Source organism: Morone saxatilis, unplaced genomic scaffold (assembly GCF_004916995.1).
Source record: "Morone saxatilis isolate NCDOM2014 unplaced genomic scaffold, NCSU_SB_2.0 Contig11, whole genome shotgun sequence".
In the NCBI taxonomy this organism is placed as follows: domain Eukaryota; kingdom Metazoa; phylum Chordata; class Actinopteri; family Moronidae; genus Morone; species Morone saxatilis.
The window spans coordinates 22250193-22262848 of record NW_023339663.1 but is presented as its reverse complement, the minus strand read 5'-3'; the positions used below and the strand labels follow the sequence as shown (position 1 = coordinate 22262848).

Here is a 12656-nt window from a genome sequence, read left to right as displayed (position 1 = left end):
ACACATTTTATCACAGTTGAAATGGCCACCGTTAGTGTTTTTATAATATTTGTTTATGAAGTCTGATGCTATAATGTGTGGCTGGCAGTGGTGAAGCATGTTTGAACTCCTTTATACATTGAGGGGTGGTCAATGCATTATATTTACAAGCTCATCCTTAAGTTATTGGAAAATCTTATTGTAAAGTAGTACAGTGTTACAATAGAAGAATAATGAGTATGCCTCAGATTTGTACTGTAATGAGTAAATATTTACTTTCCACCACTCCTAAATAACACTTAGGAGAGCAGACAGGACTTCCTTTTTTTAGGGCAGGACCAGATGAGATTTTGTGAGGAAACTGCGCCATCTTGTGGACATTTATGAGAGCTCGTAAACATGTTTGTTCACGTATTAATCCATATATTAATACGTTATTATTCCCTTAAATCGTTGCCAATTCGCTACTTGTGTATCAGTTCGAGTGTCTTTGGGCTTATGTTGATAACAGATGGATCAACTCACGGCTGCATTAATCACCATGTTCACCAAGCACATTACAGCGGCCCCCGACAGCACCGTCTCCAGCCCTTTCTCCCACCTGATTGTTCCAATATGTAACAGAAATAACTCTAAATGAGTAATAGCATCGTGCAAACATCCGTAACGCGGGTTCTCGGAGTGTATAAACGGGTGCAGGCGTTAGGAACACACCGATTGGACTCCAACCGTGCAGCGGTACCCGCGTTGGAGGCGGAGCTTTAGAAAACGCTGGTCCGGTTCCGCTCTCGCTCGCTCGCAAGCTCGCGTCCGCGCTCACCCGTCTGATCCGATCGTCTGATACTGGCCTGGAGGGGGGTGGGGGTGAGAGAAACGAGAGAGCAGGGTCGCCCCCGTTGAGGAAGTGAGATGATAACATAACGGCGCCTCGACTCAACCATTTGGCCGTTTCTTCCTCCACTGGACTGCAATGCCGCCACAGCGAGTGTTCGCCCTGCCGAGGCAAAAATCCCTGCTGCTGCCCGCGGTCATCAACCCGTTCGTCCAAGACACCAAACTGACCACAGCCGCTATCGTTAAAGTGAGTATGGCGTTTAAGCTCAGTGGCCATGTACTGGCAAGCTTTTGAAGAATATAGCCATCGCTCTCACAGTGTTTCAGCTGATGTGTGAGATTACACACGTACTCTCTCTCACACACACACTCACACACTCACACACACACACAGGCTGCGGTGTAACCAGGGCCTGTAATCTTCTCCAACAATCGGCTTGTAAAGCCTCGTTATGTGCAGCACAAACAATGAGAGCCGTTGTGTGCTTCCTGCAAAGCTGCCCAGTGAGGTGGATTTTCATACTCATGCAGATTTCTGCTCCCAACACTGAAATGTTCTGTGGTTGTGTCTGACAGCAGTCCTTCCTTCATGATGTGTAGGGCCTGTGTGACTGTGTATGTCCTCCTCCATGCAGTGTGTCCTCCTGGGAATCTTCCTGGTCCCCGTTCGCGCCATCCTCCTGTCCCTGGTTCTCATGGTGACATGGCCCGTGGCTGTCATAATAACCTTCAAGCATCCCCTGAAAGGAGCCGTGGAACCCATGACAGGCTGGAGACGGTAATTAGGATACAAACACCATCCCACTGCAACACAAGTCTCCCACTGGAGCCACCCGCACCTCCCAGGCACCAGAGCTGCCTCAGACTGGCCTCAGAAAGCCATGGCCTTTCAGATATCAGACTCACTTCATCACTTATAACACTTAGCACTTAATTGCACAATACAGCTGCTTTATTCAGTTTATTATCAGTTTGGGTTAAATGTGCAGGAAATTCTTCTCACAATCCAGTAAATTGCACTTAATGCCTAATGCACGGCTTGCTTCACAGGCTCAGAAACCTGCTTGGACATTGTGTTTCACCCTCTTCTACCAGTACATTGTTGTACATTTTCTGTGCTTGCAAAGCAGCCGCATAGACACACATTGTGACTATTATTTTGCCCCCCATGTCTACAAAGAGGGAGTAGGCTATTAACACCTCGCTTTCACATCCTATTCAGTGCATATGAACACAGCTTTTGGTGAAGGAATACGTATAGTTGCACTAAAACAGTGAGTTGTGCTAAAGCAAGAAGTAGCAGAAGCAGTGTGTTTCCTGGGTTCATAAACTGGACAGTAAAACACAGTGAAGGCAGCATATTCTCAAAATAATAGTTCCTGACATTGCTTGAAGAATGTGCAGCTGCTTGCACTACTGCCGAATCATGCTTCTGCAGATGGTATCTGCACCACAAGCATTACTCAAGATAAGTTCCTCTCAGTTCTCAGAAAGGAGAGAGCCGAGTGGTATTAGTGGGGCTTAAATAAAAGGAACTGGAAAAAGTGATTTATCTCTTTTTAAATAGCCAAACCAATGTTTCATCATCTAATGGTTGTTATGCAAATGAATGAAAAGGGTCACCCAACTGGACAGTGTATATCCACACAGTGTGAATACAGTATGTAATGATCTTTTAGGATTGCAGTAGTTTACCTCTGAGTACCAAACAGGGTGTATTGCAGATAGTAGCTGCAGTTCTACAGCTAACAGGAACAACCGTGTGACCTTAGACCATAGCTTTTTATATGATTATGACCAAACATGGTATAGGTGACAAAGGAAGCTTATCTTACCTCATTCTATGTTCAGCTATTTATTGCTTTGCTAACAGGCTCAGACATTCTCAGAGTGGTTACAACACGGAAGCTTAGGTTCTACTATGAAACTATGAAAGATTGCTACATAGTCAAATTTCACAATTGGAATTAGTATTTGTTCATTAAGTATCTTAAAGCTCCAATAAATGGTGTCTGTGATGTTTAATTGAACCAAATAATGGGCAATAATGTGAAAAAAGACTTGTATTATGAATCCCACTGAAAATCAATGCCTCACTTTGAATAGCCATGTTGTTTTCAACCACTTTCAGGTCAATGATTTTTGTTTGCCCATCTGTCACCAGCCTCACTCAAAGTGTGTAAAAACACATTGCGCTACAAAATTGTATGCGCCCTGCCCTCTGCAAAAACGCAAGTGATATGTTGCTCTGTGCCGACTGCATATTTATAAGGCAATATCTTAGCCACAATAACTTGATCAGCCGATTGTATATCAAGGTGTTGTTGATGCTTTGGGTTTGTGTAGGAAGCTTTCTACTTATATTGCATTAAGCTTCCTGCCCCACTGAGCAGAAAGATTAATGCGGCTTTAAATATTCATAGCTTGTATATGAGACAAAAGTTTTTAAAGTTCCATATCGCCATGCATCATTTTGTCACAGTGTCTGTACAGTTTTCGATTTGAGACACAGCGCGGCCTCTGCTATGACTTCATACCCTTTTTCTAAATTAAAAGGAAGTAACTGGAACGTTAACTGGAACGTTAACAGGAAAGTACAACATGGTGAAACACGCTTACTAAACCACTGACAATTTCCCCCCAGTCAATAAAAGACAACAAAACATGCTGGAGACATATCTAAAATACTTAGACCACATTTTTAACATGGCTGGTGCCAGTGTGAAGCAAAGCGGTGCCCTTTTAGATACGCATGTATTTTTTAATTGAACAGAATTTTCCATAATCTCCTAAATTCAGTGATCTACAACATTCTGGTCATCTCCAGGTTCATGTGTCGGAAAGTTATGGCTGCCTTGGGGAGGACGTACTACTTCTGCATGGGCTTCAGAGTGGTGGTCAAGGGCAAGCAGGTCGGCAGCAGTGAGGCTCCCATCCTGGCTGTGGCTCCCCACTCCACCTTTTTTGATGGGATTGTGTGCATTGTTGCAGGCTTGCCTTCCACAGTCTCCCGTGTGGAGAACCTGGCTACGCCCATCTTTGGCAGTGAGACACCTTTCATTTGCTTTGTTGCTTCAGGAGAGAAAAGTAGGGGCGTGTGTGGTTGAAGGCGCCATCTTGTCCTCTCAACCTCCAGTAAAGTATGTGTGTGTGAAAACGTACAAAAGTGTGAAACGTTTGTGTGGTTTACTTTCATTTTTGTTTATCTTTAAATCTTACCGTACAAATCACACTTTTCGTGTCCAACGTGGCAATTTAATGAAATAGTACTGCCTTATTTAAAGATAATAAAGTCATGCAATTAAACAAGGCGTGTGCATGAAATATTCAGTGAAAAATATGATTAAAAAAACGATTATTTTACTTTTCTTAGTTTATATGTTAATGTGTGTGTGTGTGTGTGTGTGTTGCACTCTCTTTGCAGGGTTTGTGCGCTGCCTACAGCCAGTGCTGGTGTCCAGAAAGGACCCAGACTCCCGGAAGAATACAATCCAAGAGATTGAAAGCAGAGCCAAGTCCCGAGGCAAATGGCCACAGGTCTGTCTCAACACAAAAAAATGGCCCTAATATGAACTGCTAGTAGAATAGCTGCAGAGAAGTTCGTCAGCTTAGAAAACCCAAGAGCTCATCTCAAGATGTTGGTTTGGTTTTCACCGTTTCCTTTGTCACGTTTAGAGTACTTTTTTAACACTATCAGAGGATTAGCTAAAGTGCATCTAGTGTTGTCTCAAATATAAAAGCATACCTTGCGTAATTGCATAATTACATAATTGTACAGCATGTGATTTTACCATTTACTAATGATATTTTGTTCCTCAGGTTCTGATATTTCCAGAGGGAACATGTACAAATCGTTCATGTCTTATCACGTTCAAACAGGGTAAGATGCAAAATCAAAATTAATGTAAATATACTTTTTCTTTTGCAACAAAACATGTTAAATACAAGTAAAAATACAAAACAATTAACTTTTTACTGACCATTCCATCTATTCCTTATGGCACATTAGCATTTTCACAATTGAGTGCAAAGGCTACACGACAGAACACTTGATACTACACTGCTCTATTCATTCACTATGTGATGTTGTGTGCACTGACTCGCTGTCAACTGATGCTGACAAAACTGGTTGTGAGTGTATGGAATGGGATAACTATTCAGCTTCCATTCATTCATAATGAGAAATAACAGACTCCATGATTTCTTTCCTACTGTGTGTTCCCCATCTCTAGGTGCCTTTATCCCAGGGGTCCCTGTGCAGCCTGTGCTTATGAGATATCCCAACAAACTAGTGAGTGATTGTGATTATGGTACAGTATTAATATATTTCACCTCACATGGTGAGAGCCTTATTCATACAGGCCACACTGTACTACACTGTTGTTTGTGCAGAAGATAAATATATAGAGACAGAGCCAAAGATGAAATGTATCCTCTTGGGATATTTCCATCCAAGTAAAAGTACATGAATTTATCAGTGAGCTGAATCTTTGCTGAAACCCCTTCATGTTGTTTGCCTTTTCTGTTTTTATGAATGTGGCTGGCTGAACTGTCAGAGTCTGATACCAACACCTCATTTATAAAAACGACTTCAGATACATTTTGATCAAACCTGTGGTGAACTCTGCGTCAGCTTTATGAACAATGTGATAGGAACCGGGGGCCCCTATATAGTTAAAAGTGTGGGTGCAAGATTATGGTAGCTCTTCCACTACAAAGCTCAGTTTATTGGACTGTTATATATAAAAATATTAGTTTTTAATTCTGTTCTGTACTTTCAGCAGTGAGTGACAGATAAATACAGACAAAGGAAAAGCACTTACTGCATACTGCCGTTAGAAAGCGAGTACAATTAGATTATTAGCCTGATCAACCACCATTGGTAATCAATACACACACATTAACAAACCATTAATCAAACCAATAACTATACATAGCAGCTTCCCTGCACTCTCCGGAGAAAATATTACACCAAACCCCTTTAAGAAATATGACCTATTAACAATTCCAGTGTCCATAAAAACACATTCTAGAAACACAAGTGCGTCATTCTTGCCTAATTTGGCATCAAAATAATCCATCAAGATAAACAGTATTCTGTATAAACATTACATTTTGTCACCTCAACTCAGCAGCCTCCATTGGTTTGCTGTGCTTAGTGGGAGAAGACCATTAAGATTCAGATCTCTCACTAAAATAAGTGCTGGTTGGTGATGCGCCGAACTAAACACAAACTCATAACTCATAATTATCTGTCCGTCACGTGTGTCTTTTGGTCCATGGCTATTCCTGACTAACCCCTTTTCGTGCAAGCATTATATAAGAGGAAATCGTTAATGCAGGTGCCTTTTAAATGAATTTGAGATTTATAGATCACAGGTGGGAAAGTTACAAATGGGCTTCTTAGAACCTGCGTAAACAAGGTTTCTATGCTCAGTATCTTTTATGAATCAAACATAAGCACACCATCAGAAATTATCTTAAGACTAAGTTTAAGTGTAAATCTAAGAAGATTTTAATAAATGAGGCTCCTGAATACCATTACATCCCAGTTTTATGAAGCTTTACGCATTCCCCTCTATTTTCTTCTCCAGGATACAGTGTCTTGGACTTGGCAGGGTTTCAGCTCGTAAGTACGTTTTCTACATGTCTGTATCATGAGAGGTTTCTTATTTTTCACCCGGATGTTTGGTAAAGGTTGTGTCTGCTGCTACTTTTTCTGAAGACAGCGATCACAATTATAACACTGTAACAGTAACATTATTGCCTAACAACTGTTTGTACTATTGAATCAATATATGTGACGGACTGTCCTGCTTGTATTATGTGCAGGAAGACACTGCTGCTTCTGACTCTGTGCCAACTGTACACCACCGTAGAGATAGAGGTAACATTCATTTAGTGTGCATCCTAATATTGTGACAAAGATACTACAAACTGTTTTTGCTCTTTTAGACATTACATAATGCTTTCACAATATTATTAAAAAACTGTGACGATTCATAATTTTTCTCCAATGGAAAACCTTTTGTGAATCCCAGTAGTTGTACACAGCATCTTAGTTAAGAGATCATTTGATTTGATTTAGTATCAATGCCACCATTGAGTTCTTTTTAAGAAAGCTAAGTATGCAACCTTAATTTGCAGAAATACAGTTGGATTTTATGTTGTTATGTACTATATAAGCCTGAGCCCCAGATGTGTTTTCTGCATTACCAGGTTTGGTTTCCATGCAGAGGTTTAAGGGTATTTTTCTTTGATCTAGTTTATGACCTTTTTTTTGGACTGTTTGCTCTGTTTTTTAGTTTCTGCCACCACATATCCCCACAGAGGAAGAGAAGAAAACTCCGGCTCTATTTGCTAGCAGAGTGCGAGAAACTATGGCCCAGTAAGTGTTCATTGGTCTTAATGCAAGAGTAAACCTAAAGTATATGCGTGTACAGGTAGTGAATACAATATTAAACGCATATGGAGTACATTTAAGTTGGAGAGAAGTAGTGAAGAGTTTTTTGTGTAATATGATGGTCACAATTTAAATTCAACCCACCATTTTTACGGCATTAGAAGTGTACATTGAGTTTGGTGATTGCATTTATTGGAATTTGCCTATCTTCCTGGCCTGCTGCATCCACCTCTTTATAGGCAAGTATTTAAGCAGACCACTGTATAAGCAAACTGTCACTGTGCTTTCAGGGCTTTGGGAGTTCCAGTGACAGACCACACATATGAAGACTGTCGCCTGATGATCTCTGCTGGCGAGCTAACGCTGCCCATGGAGGCTGGCCTGGTTGAGTTCACCAAAATTAGCCGTAAACTCAAGTAAGAACATCTCACTTAAAGGTCAGGTGTGTAGGATTTAGTGGCATCCAGCTGTGTAGCTGCACATTGCAACTCTCAAACTCTCTCACTACACCCTCCCCTTCCAAACGCGAAGGAGAAACTATGGTGGCCGCAAAGCGTTCGAAAATCACGAACGGCCCTTCGTAGAGCCACTGTTGGTTTGTCCCTTCTGGGTTACTGTAGATACATGGCAGTTCAACATGATGGACTCCATGGAAGGCGATTCTAAGGTAACAAACACATAACTATTCCCTGTATCCAGGTGATTATACACTAATGAAAACATAGTTATAAATATTATGTTCCATTTCTGCCAATAGAGCCTCCTAAATGTTACACACTGGACCTTTAAGTACACTGTTGGCATCACCAAGTAGGGAGATTAACAATGACAAATTGTGCCCTGCTCTCTCAGTCTGAAGTGGGACAATGTGAAGAAGGAGCTGGAGGGCTTCGCAACCATGGCCAGCTCTTGTAAAGGAGGACGGATCACTATTGAAGAGTTTGCCAGATTCCTGAAGCTTCCTGTCAACCCAGCCCTCGCGGAGCTGTTTGCGCTGTTTGACAGAGTGAGAGACTTGTATATCAAATATTCAGATTTTATACAACCAGAGCATCTTGGACCACTGAATAGCACCCTAATGGATGACAGTTAAATACTGAAGTTCCTTTTTGTTGACACAGCCAGGGTGTGAAAGTAAGTAAGAAAAATGGCCCTGGCACATCCTGCCGGAAACACATATAATACATAATGGTTGACATCATAATGTGCAACAATCTTAATATTCAATTTACAAAATCATTATATGTATTACATCACTGCATATTCTATGTACCAATGAAAGTAAAATTTGGTCATTCTGCTGTGGGGATTTATACAGTCTGGAAGAGGAAACTATGATCAAAGTAGTTTGGCCTCTTTCCCTCCATCTAACAGAGACTTGAGTGGGAAGAGAGGACTTAAAGCATAAAACCATCCAGTTCAATGAGTATAATTTTTCCCCAGATAATGTATGCCTCATAATTTTCCTGTTTTATTATATTGCCCTTTAAATTCCTCATACTCCCCAATATTCAATACTGTTGATGTCTATATCAAAAAAAAAAAAAAAAGTCTATATTTCTAGACCATAAAAGGGTCAAGTGCTATTCATCAAAATAATATGTGCTTTGACCGTTGCAAGTATTTTTATTGCCGTCTCTTTGACCCCGTCTAGAACGGAGATGGCACCATTGACTTCAGAGAGTATGTTATTGGTGTGACCATCTTGTGTCGACCAGCTAACACCGAAGACGTTCTTCGAATGGCTTTCCAGGTATGTGTGCACCAACTCGGGCCTGAAGAATATTCTGAGCTGTATTTTAAGATATACTGAATGCAAATACACATACATGTGTATGGAATGCTTTGTAATATCCACTTTCTTGGGTCACCCAAGATAGTACTCCTTTGGACTTCTTGTGTGTGTGAAAACAGCCTGAATTCTTCAAGGTGTGTAATCAACACTGCGTCAGAAATGTTCCACATTTGTCATGCTGATTTGTTTGCACCATACATTTCCTGCTCACTTTTTTTGCAGTGGTTAATATTTTTCGATTGGATTTTATTGCTCTTTGCTTAGTAGACTTAAGCTGTAGTATCATGTGAAACAAAATTTTTTTTAGATGTATTAACGAGAACTTGTGACAATAATGCATGTATAACGTTTGCTTTTTTATACTAAATAAAAGTAAATATTACCATAAAGAAATGCAAGCCGCATGCAGACAAGTGCTAAATTTAAGCTAAATCACCCAGCCCTGCTTTTATTTGATTTTAGAGCACAGCAGACAGTAGCAGCAGTACTGTAGGAAGAACAGAGGCAGCATTCAGAGAGGCTTGGATAATGTCATGTTAACAATGTGTGTCTGTTGTGGAGAGCATGGAGTCATTTTGCTGGCCATAAGGTTAAATGTGGTTCTGAACAAACAGTCCTGGTGTTTGTGTAATGTGACTGAAAAAGTTATTTTTGTCAAACTAATTTAGCCAAAAAAAACATTTTTGCACCCTAAATAACTCAAAAGTGAAATAAATTTTGTCTGTTTCTGTCCTCTCTCGTGCAGCTGTTTGATACAGATGAGGATAAGAGAATCACCCGAGAGGAGTTTACTTCTCTGCTGCGCTCAGCTCTGGGTGTGTCGAATCTAAACATGACCAAGCTCTTCAAGGAGATCGATGCTGACGGCTCTGGTTTCATCACCTTCAGTGAGTAGACTCTGCCTTAAGACTAAGTCTAACACCAACATTTTGGTCTTTTAACCAGGACATTGTGGGAGTATGTGCAGTAAATAAATTTATATAGTATTTTATCATCATTATTTTTACTCTCCTTATCCCAAGCTACAGTGGTTCCTAATGCTTTTCTTTTTCCCTGTGATTCAGATGAATTTCAAGCCTTTGCCACGACCCACCCGGAGTATGCCAAGCTCTTCACCACCTACCTGGAGCTTCAGAGGTACCAAGCAATCCAGGAGGCGAGGCCGGGTGATCTGGAATTGTCCAGTCCGACCGATTCAGGGGAAAAACAGGAAGACAGTGTCTCTGACAAAAAAGATGACTGAGATCGGGGAAGAACCGATGAGCACTCCTTGCCTCCACCGAAGGACATACACTGTATCTACTGCACTGAGAAGGAATTAGCAAAAGTGTCATCTTCCCTCCAACGACTTTTAGCAAATTCGAGTCATTTGCCACAGCAGAGCCATATTATAGGTTATGTGCTTGCCTTTTTATAGATGATTTTTAGAGTGCTTCTGTTTTCAATTTTAGTGCCTTATAGACATTTTGAAGAACCACTTACCCAAGCCACTGCACAGGAAATGTCTTCTTTTCACCCCTAAAGTGTTTTGTGTGTGTACTTTGGTTATGTGCCCATCAGAAAAAATAAATAAATAAAAAAAGCTAGTTATAGGGCGGAAATATGGCAGAGAACTCATGGGCCCTCAGTGTTTTAACTGTCTAAACCCTTCAATATAATGTTAGTGACAGTGTTTTATGATGTACTTGAATATTTGTTTCAGATCGTTGACTGATATTTGACATAGATACAACATTCTCTAAAGCCTGAGTTTACCCCCTTGGACTTAGATGAAAGTAGCTTTGTGTACCTTCTCCTTTGTCTTTGTGGTCCTCTGTAAATGAGTGTAAAAATGCCAAAACAACACCTTTTTAAATATAAGCAAAGAGTCCTCATGCTTCTGTGTTGCAGTATAATTAGTGTACAGTAAGGTTTAATAAGATCTTTCCAATCTGGCAAAACCCACAGATGTTCTGTATTAAAGCTATGTCTATGAAGAGCATACATGCTGTGCATTACACTTTTTTCCAAGCGCTCAGGGACACAGACGTTGTAAGACGGCTGTATAATTAGCCAGAGGTTTGCTTTGCATGTGTATCCATTTGCATTTCTACTGAAGATTTTTGTTGCTGAGACAGCAGCGTGTCTACACAGCTTTAAGTTTACTAAAGCAAATCAAGCACTGAAAATAGGACAATTTGTGAGCAAAAAGGCAACAGTGCTTCTTCACAACAGCATATTCCAGCAGGGTATTCTTTCAGATTAACTAGCGGCACTGTTGTTCATGCAAGGTGCATCGCAATTATTTTTTTCTTTTTTGTTAACACTGCAAAGTTTGCTTTTTAAAATAAAACAAGAATACAATTATATCTCTGCCTGTGTCTTTATATTCACCACTGAGGGAACTTGTAATGACTTTTAGAGACTTTGTTTATTATGAGGCATAGGGGCGATGCAGGGTTCACGGCTGTACCTCTGGTTCTCCAAATAACCACCAGGTGGCAGCAGTAATCTATTATATTTCCACTCTGTGTCTGTTTTTGTTCTACTTGTCAGCTCCACTTTGTGTTTTAAATCTTCTGTCATTTTAAATCAACTTCAAGGCTATACAACAATGAGGTTTAAGTTAGAATCAGATTTACTGTGTGGAATGAATGCGTGTGCATGTGTGTAATAATACTTTACCCTTAAGATACTGTTTTTGAAAGCTATGGATATAGGTATTCTGCATATATTTTTTAGTATAGTTTTTTTTTATTTTCTGGCCAAACTTAGGGCCATGACTCCAAACATGAAATGCTTTGAACCGAATCATTAATTGTGCAAAGAAAATATTTAAGTCGCAGCAAATGTTACATTAAATCATGAGTGAACTCCCACACTAAAAAGAGTGGAGGCATAATATGAGTGATTTTGTTATAATCTTTATACTTTAATACCAGTAGGATGAACATAAACATTTAAATAAATCTATAGTTTTTCTCTTCAAAGCACAAAACATCTTAGCAATATCTTAAAATAAGTACAATATATGGCTTATGTGCTATAACGGCTTGATTTGTCTGCATTGCTGGATGGTGTGTGGTCTATTTGGCCTTTCTGTGAACCAATCTGTTTTCATCGTGAGATTTGACAAAAACTGGATCATTAACATTAGATACAGGACTTGTGTTCTAATAGAATATTTTATCATTTAAAGAAACAATACAGAAATAGCATATTTGTTGTCGTTGTTATATACTGTATGTGCTTTTCTGTCAATGCATTTATTGAACAGAGAATTTGTGTAAATCTCATGTAAATCAGTGCACATGAAATTAAACACCTTCTTCAGATAGTCCTTTCCTTTTATAACAAATGAGTTATCCAGCTGCTTATTGGTCAAAGCATTGCTTTGTGCTGAGGCCATCAATTAATTTTGGCTTAAACTAGCTGTTCGAAAAGTAGTCATCCGTGTAAGAGGCCATATGTCTGGGATGTATGACACTCAGCACACACAAAAAATGCACAGTCTTGCTCTATATGCACACAGGAGGCAGAAATGAGTGATGGAGAGCAGGTCGCTTCATTAAAAGCCTGCTGTTAGACAAACTGTGATTACCAGCTGTGATTTCCACCTTCAATTTGTTTTAACCTTTTCAAACGTACAGAGGCTCATTTCATTTT

At 40.0% G+C, this 12656-nt stretch overlaps 1 protein-coding gene across 2 annotated transcripts; it reads left to right on the top strand.

The window, feature by feature from the left end:
- The first annotated feature begins 755 nt into the window (after window positions 1-755).
- On the top strand, window positions 756-10994 carry lpcat2 (lysophosphatidylcholine acyltransferase 2). 2 transcript variants are annotated; one of them, XR_004796393.1, is made up of 15 exons: window positions 756-1060; window positions 1449-1591; window positions 3641-3858; window positions 4238-4350; window positions 4633-4693; window positions 5046-5104; window positions 6408-6442; window positions 6646-6700; window positions 7119-7201; window positions 7507-7632; window positions 8069-8222; window positions 8871-8969; window positions 9093-9145; window positions 9757-9898; window positions 10076-10215. XR_004796393.1 is itself a non-coding variant. In XM_035652296.1 (14 exons), the coding sequence occupies exons 1-14, from the start codon at window positions 950-952 to the stop codon at window positions 10252-10254; spliced, it is 1578 nt and encodes a 525-aa protein (XP_035508189.1). In that variant the 5' UTR covers window positions 758-949; the 3' UTR covers window positions 10255-10994. The 2 variants fall into 2 exon arrangements, 1 of the variants encoding a protein (XP_035508189.1); XM_035652296.1 differs by lacking the exon at window positions 9093-9145 and having other exon boundaries at window positions 758-1060; window positions 10076-10994.
- The last annotated feature ends 1662 nt before the right edge of the window (window positions 10995-12656 follow it).

Coding starts and splice junctions, on each gene's coding strand:
- lpcat2 (XM_035652296.1), top strand. CDS start 950: ATGCCGCCACAGCGAGTGTTCGCCCTGCCGAGGCAAAAATCCCTGCTG. Junction 1,061..1,448: donor CCACAGCCGCTATCGTTAAA/GTGAGTATGGCG, acceptor TCCTCCATGCAG/TGTGTCCTCCTGGGAATCTT. Junction 8,970..9,756: donor TTCTTCGAATGGCTTTCCAG/GTATGTGTGCAC, acceptor TCTCTCGTGCAG/CTGTTTGATACAGATGAGGA.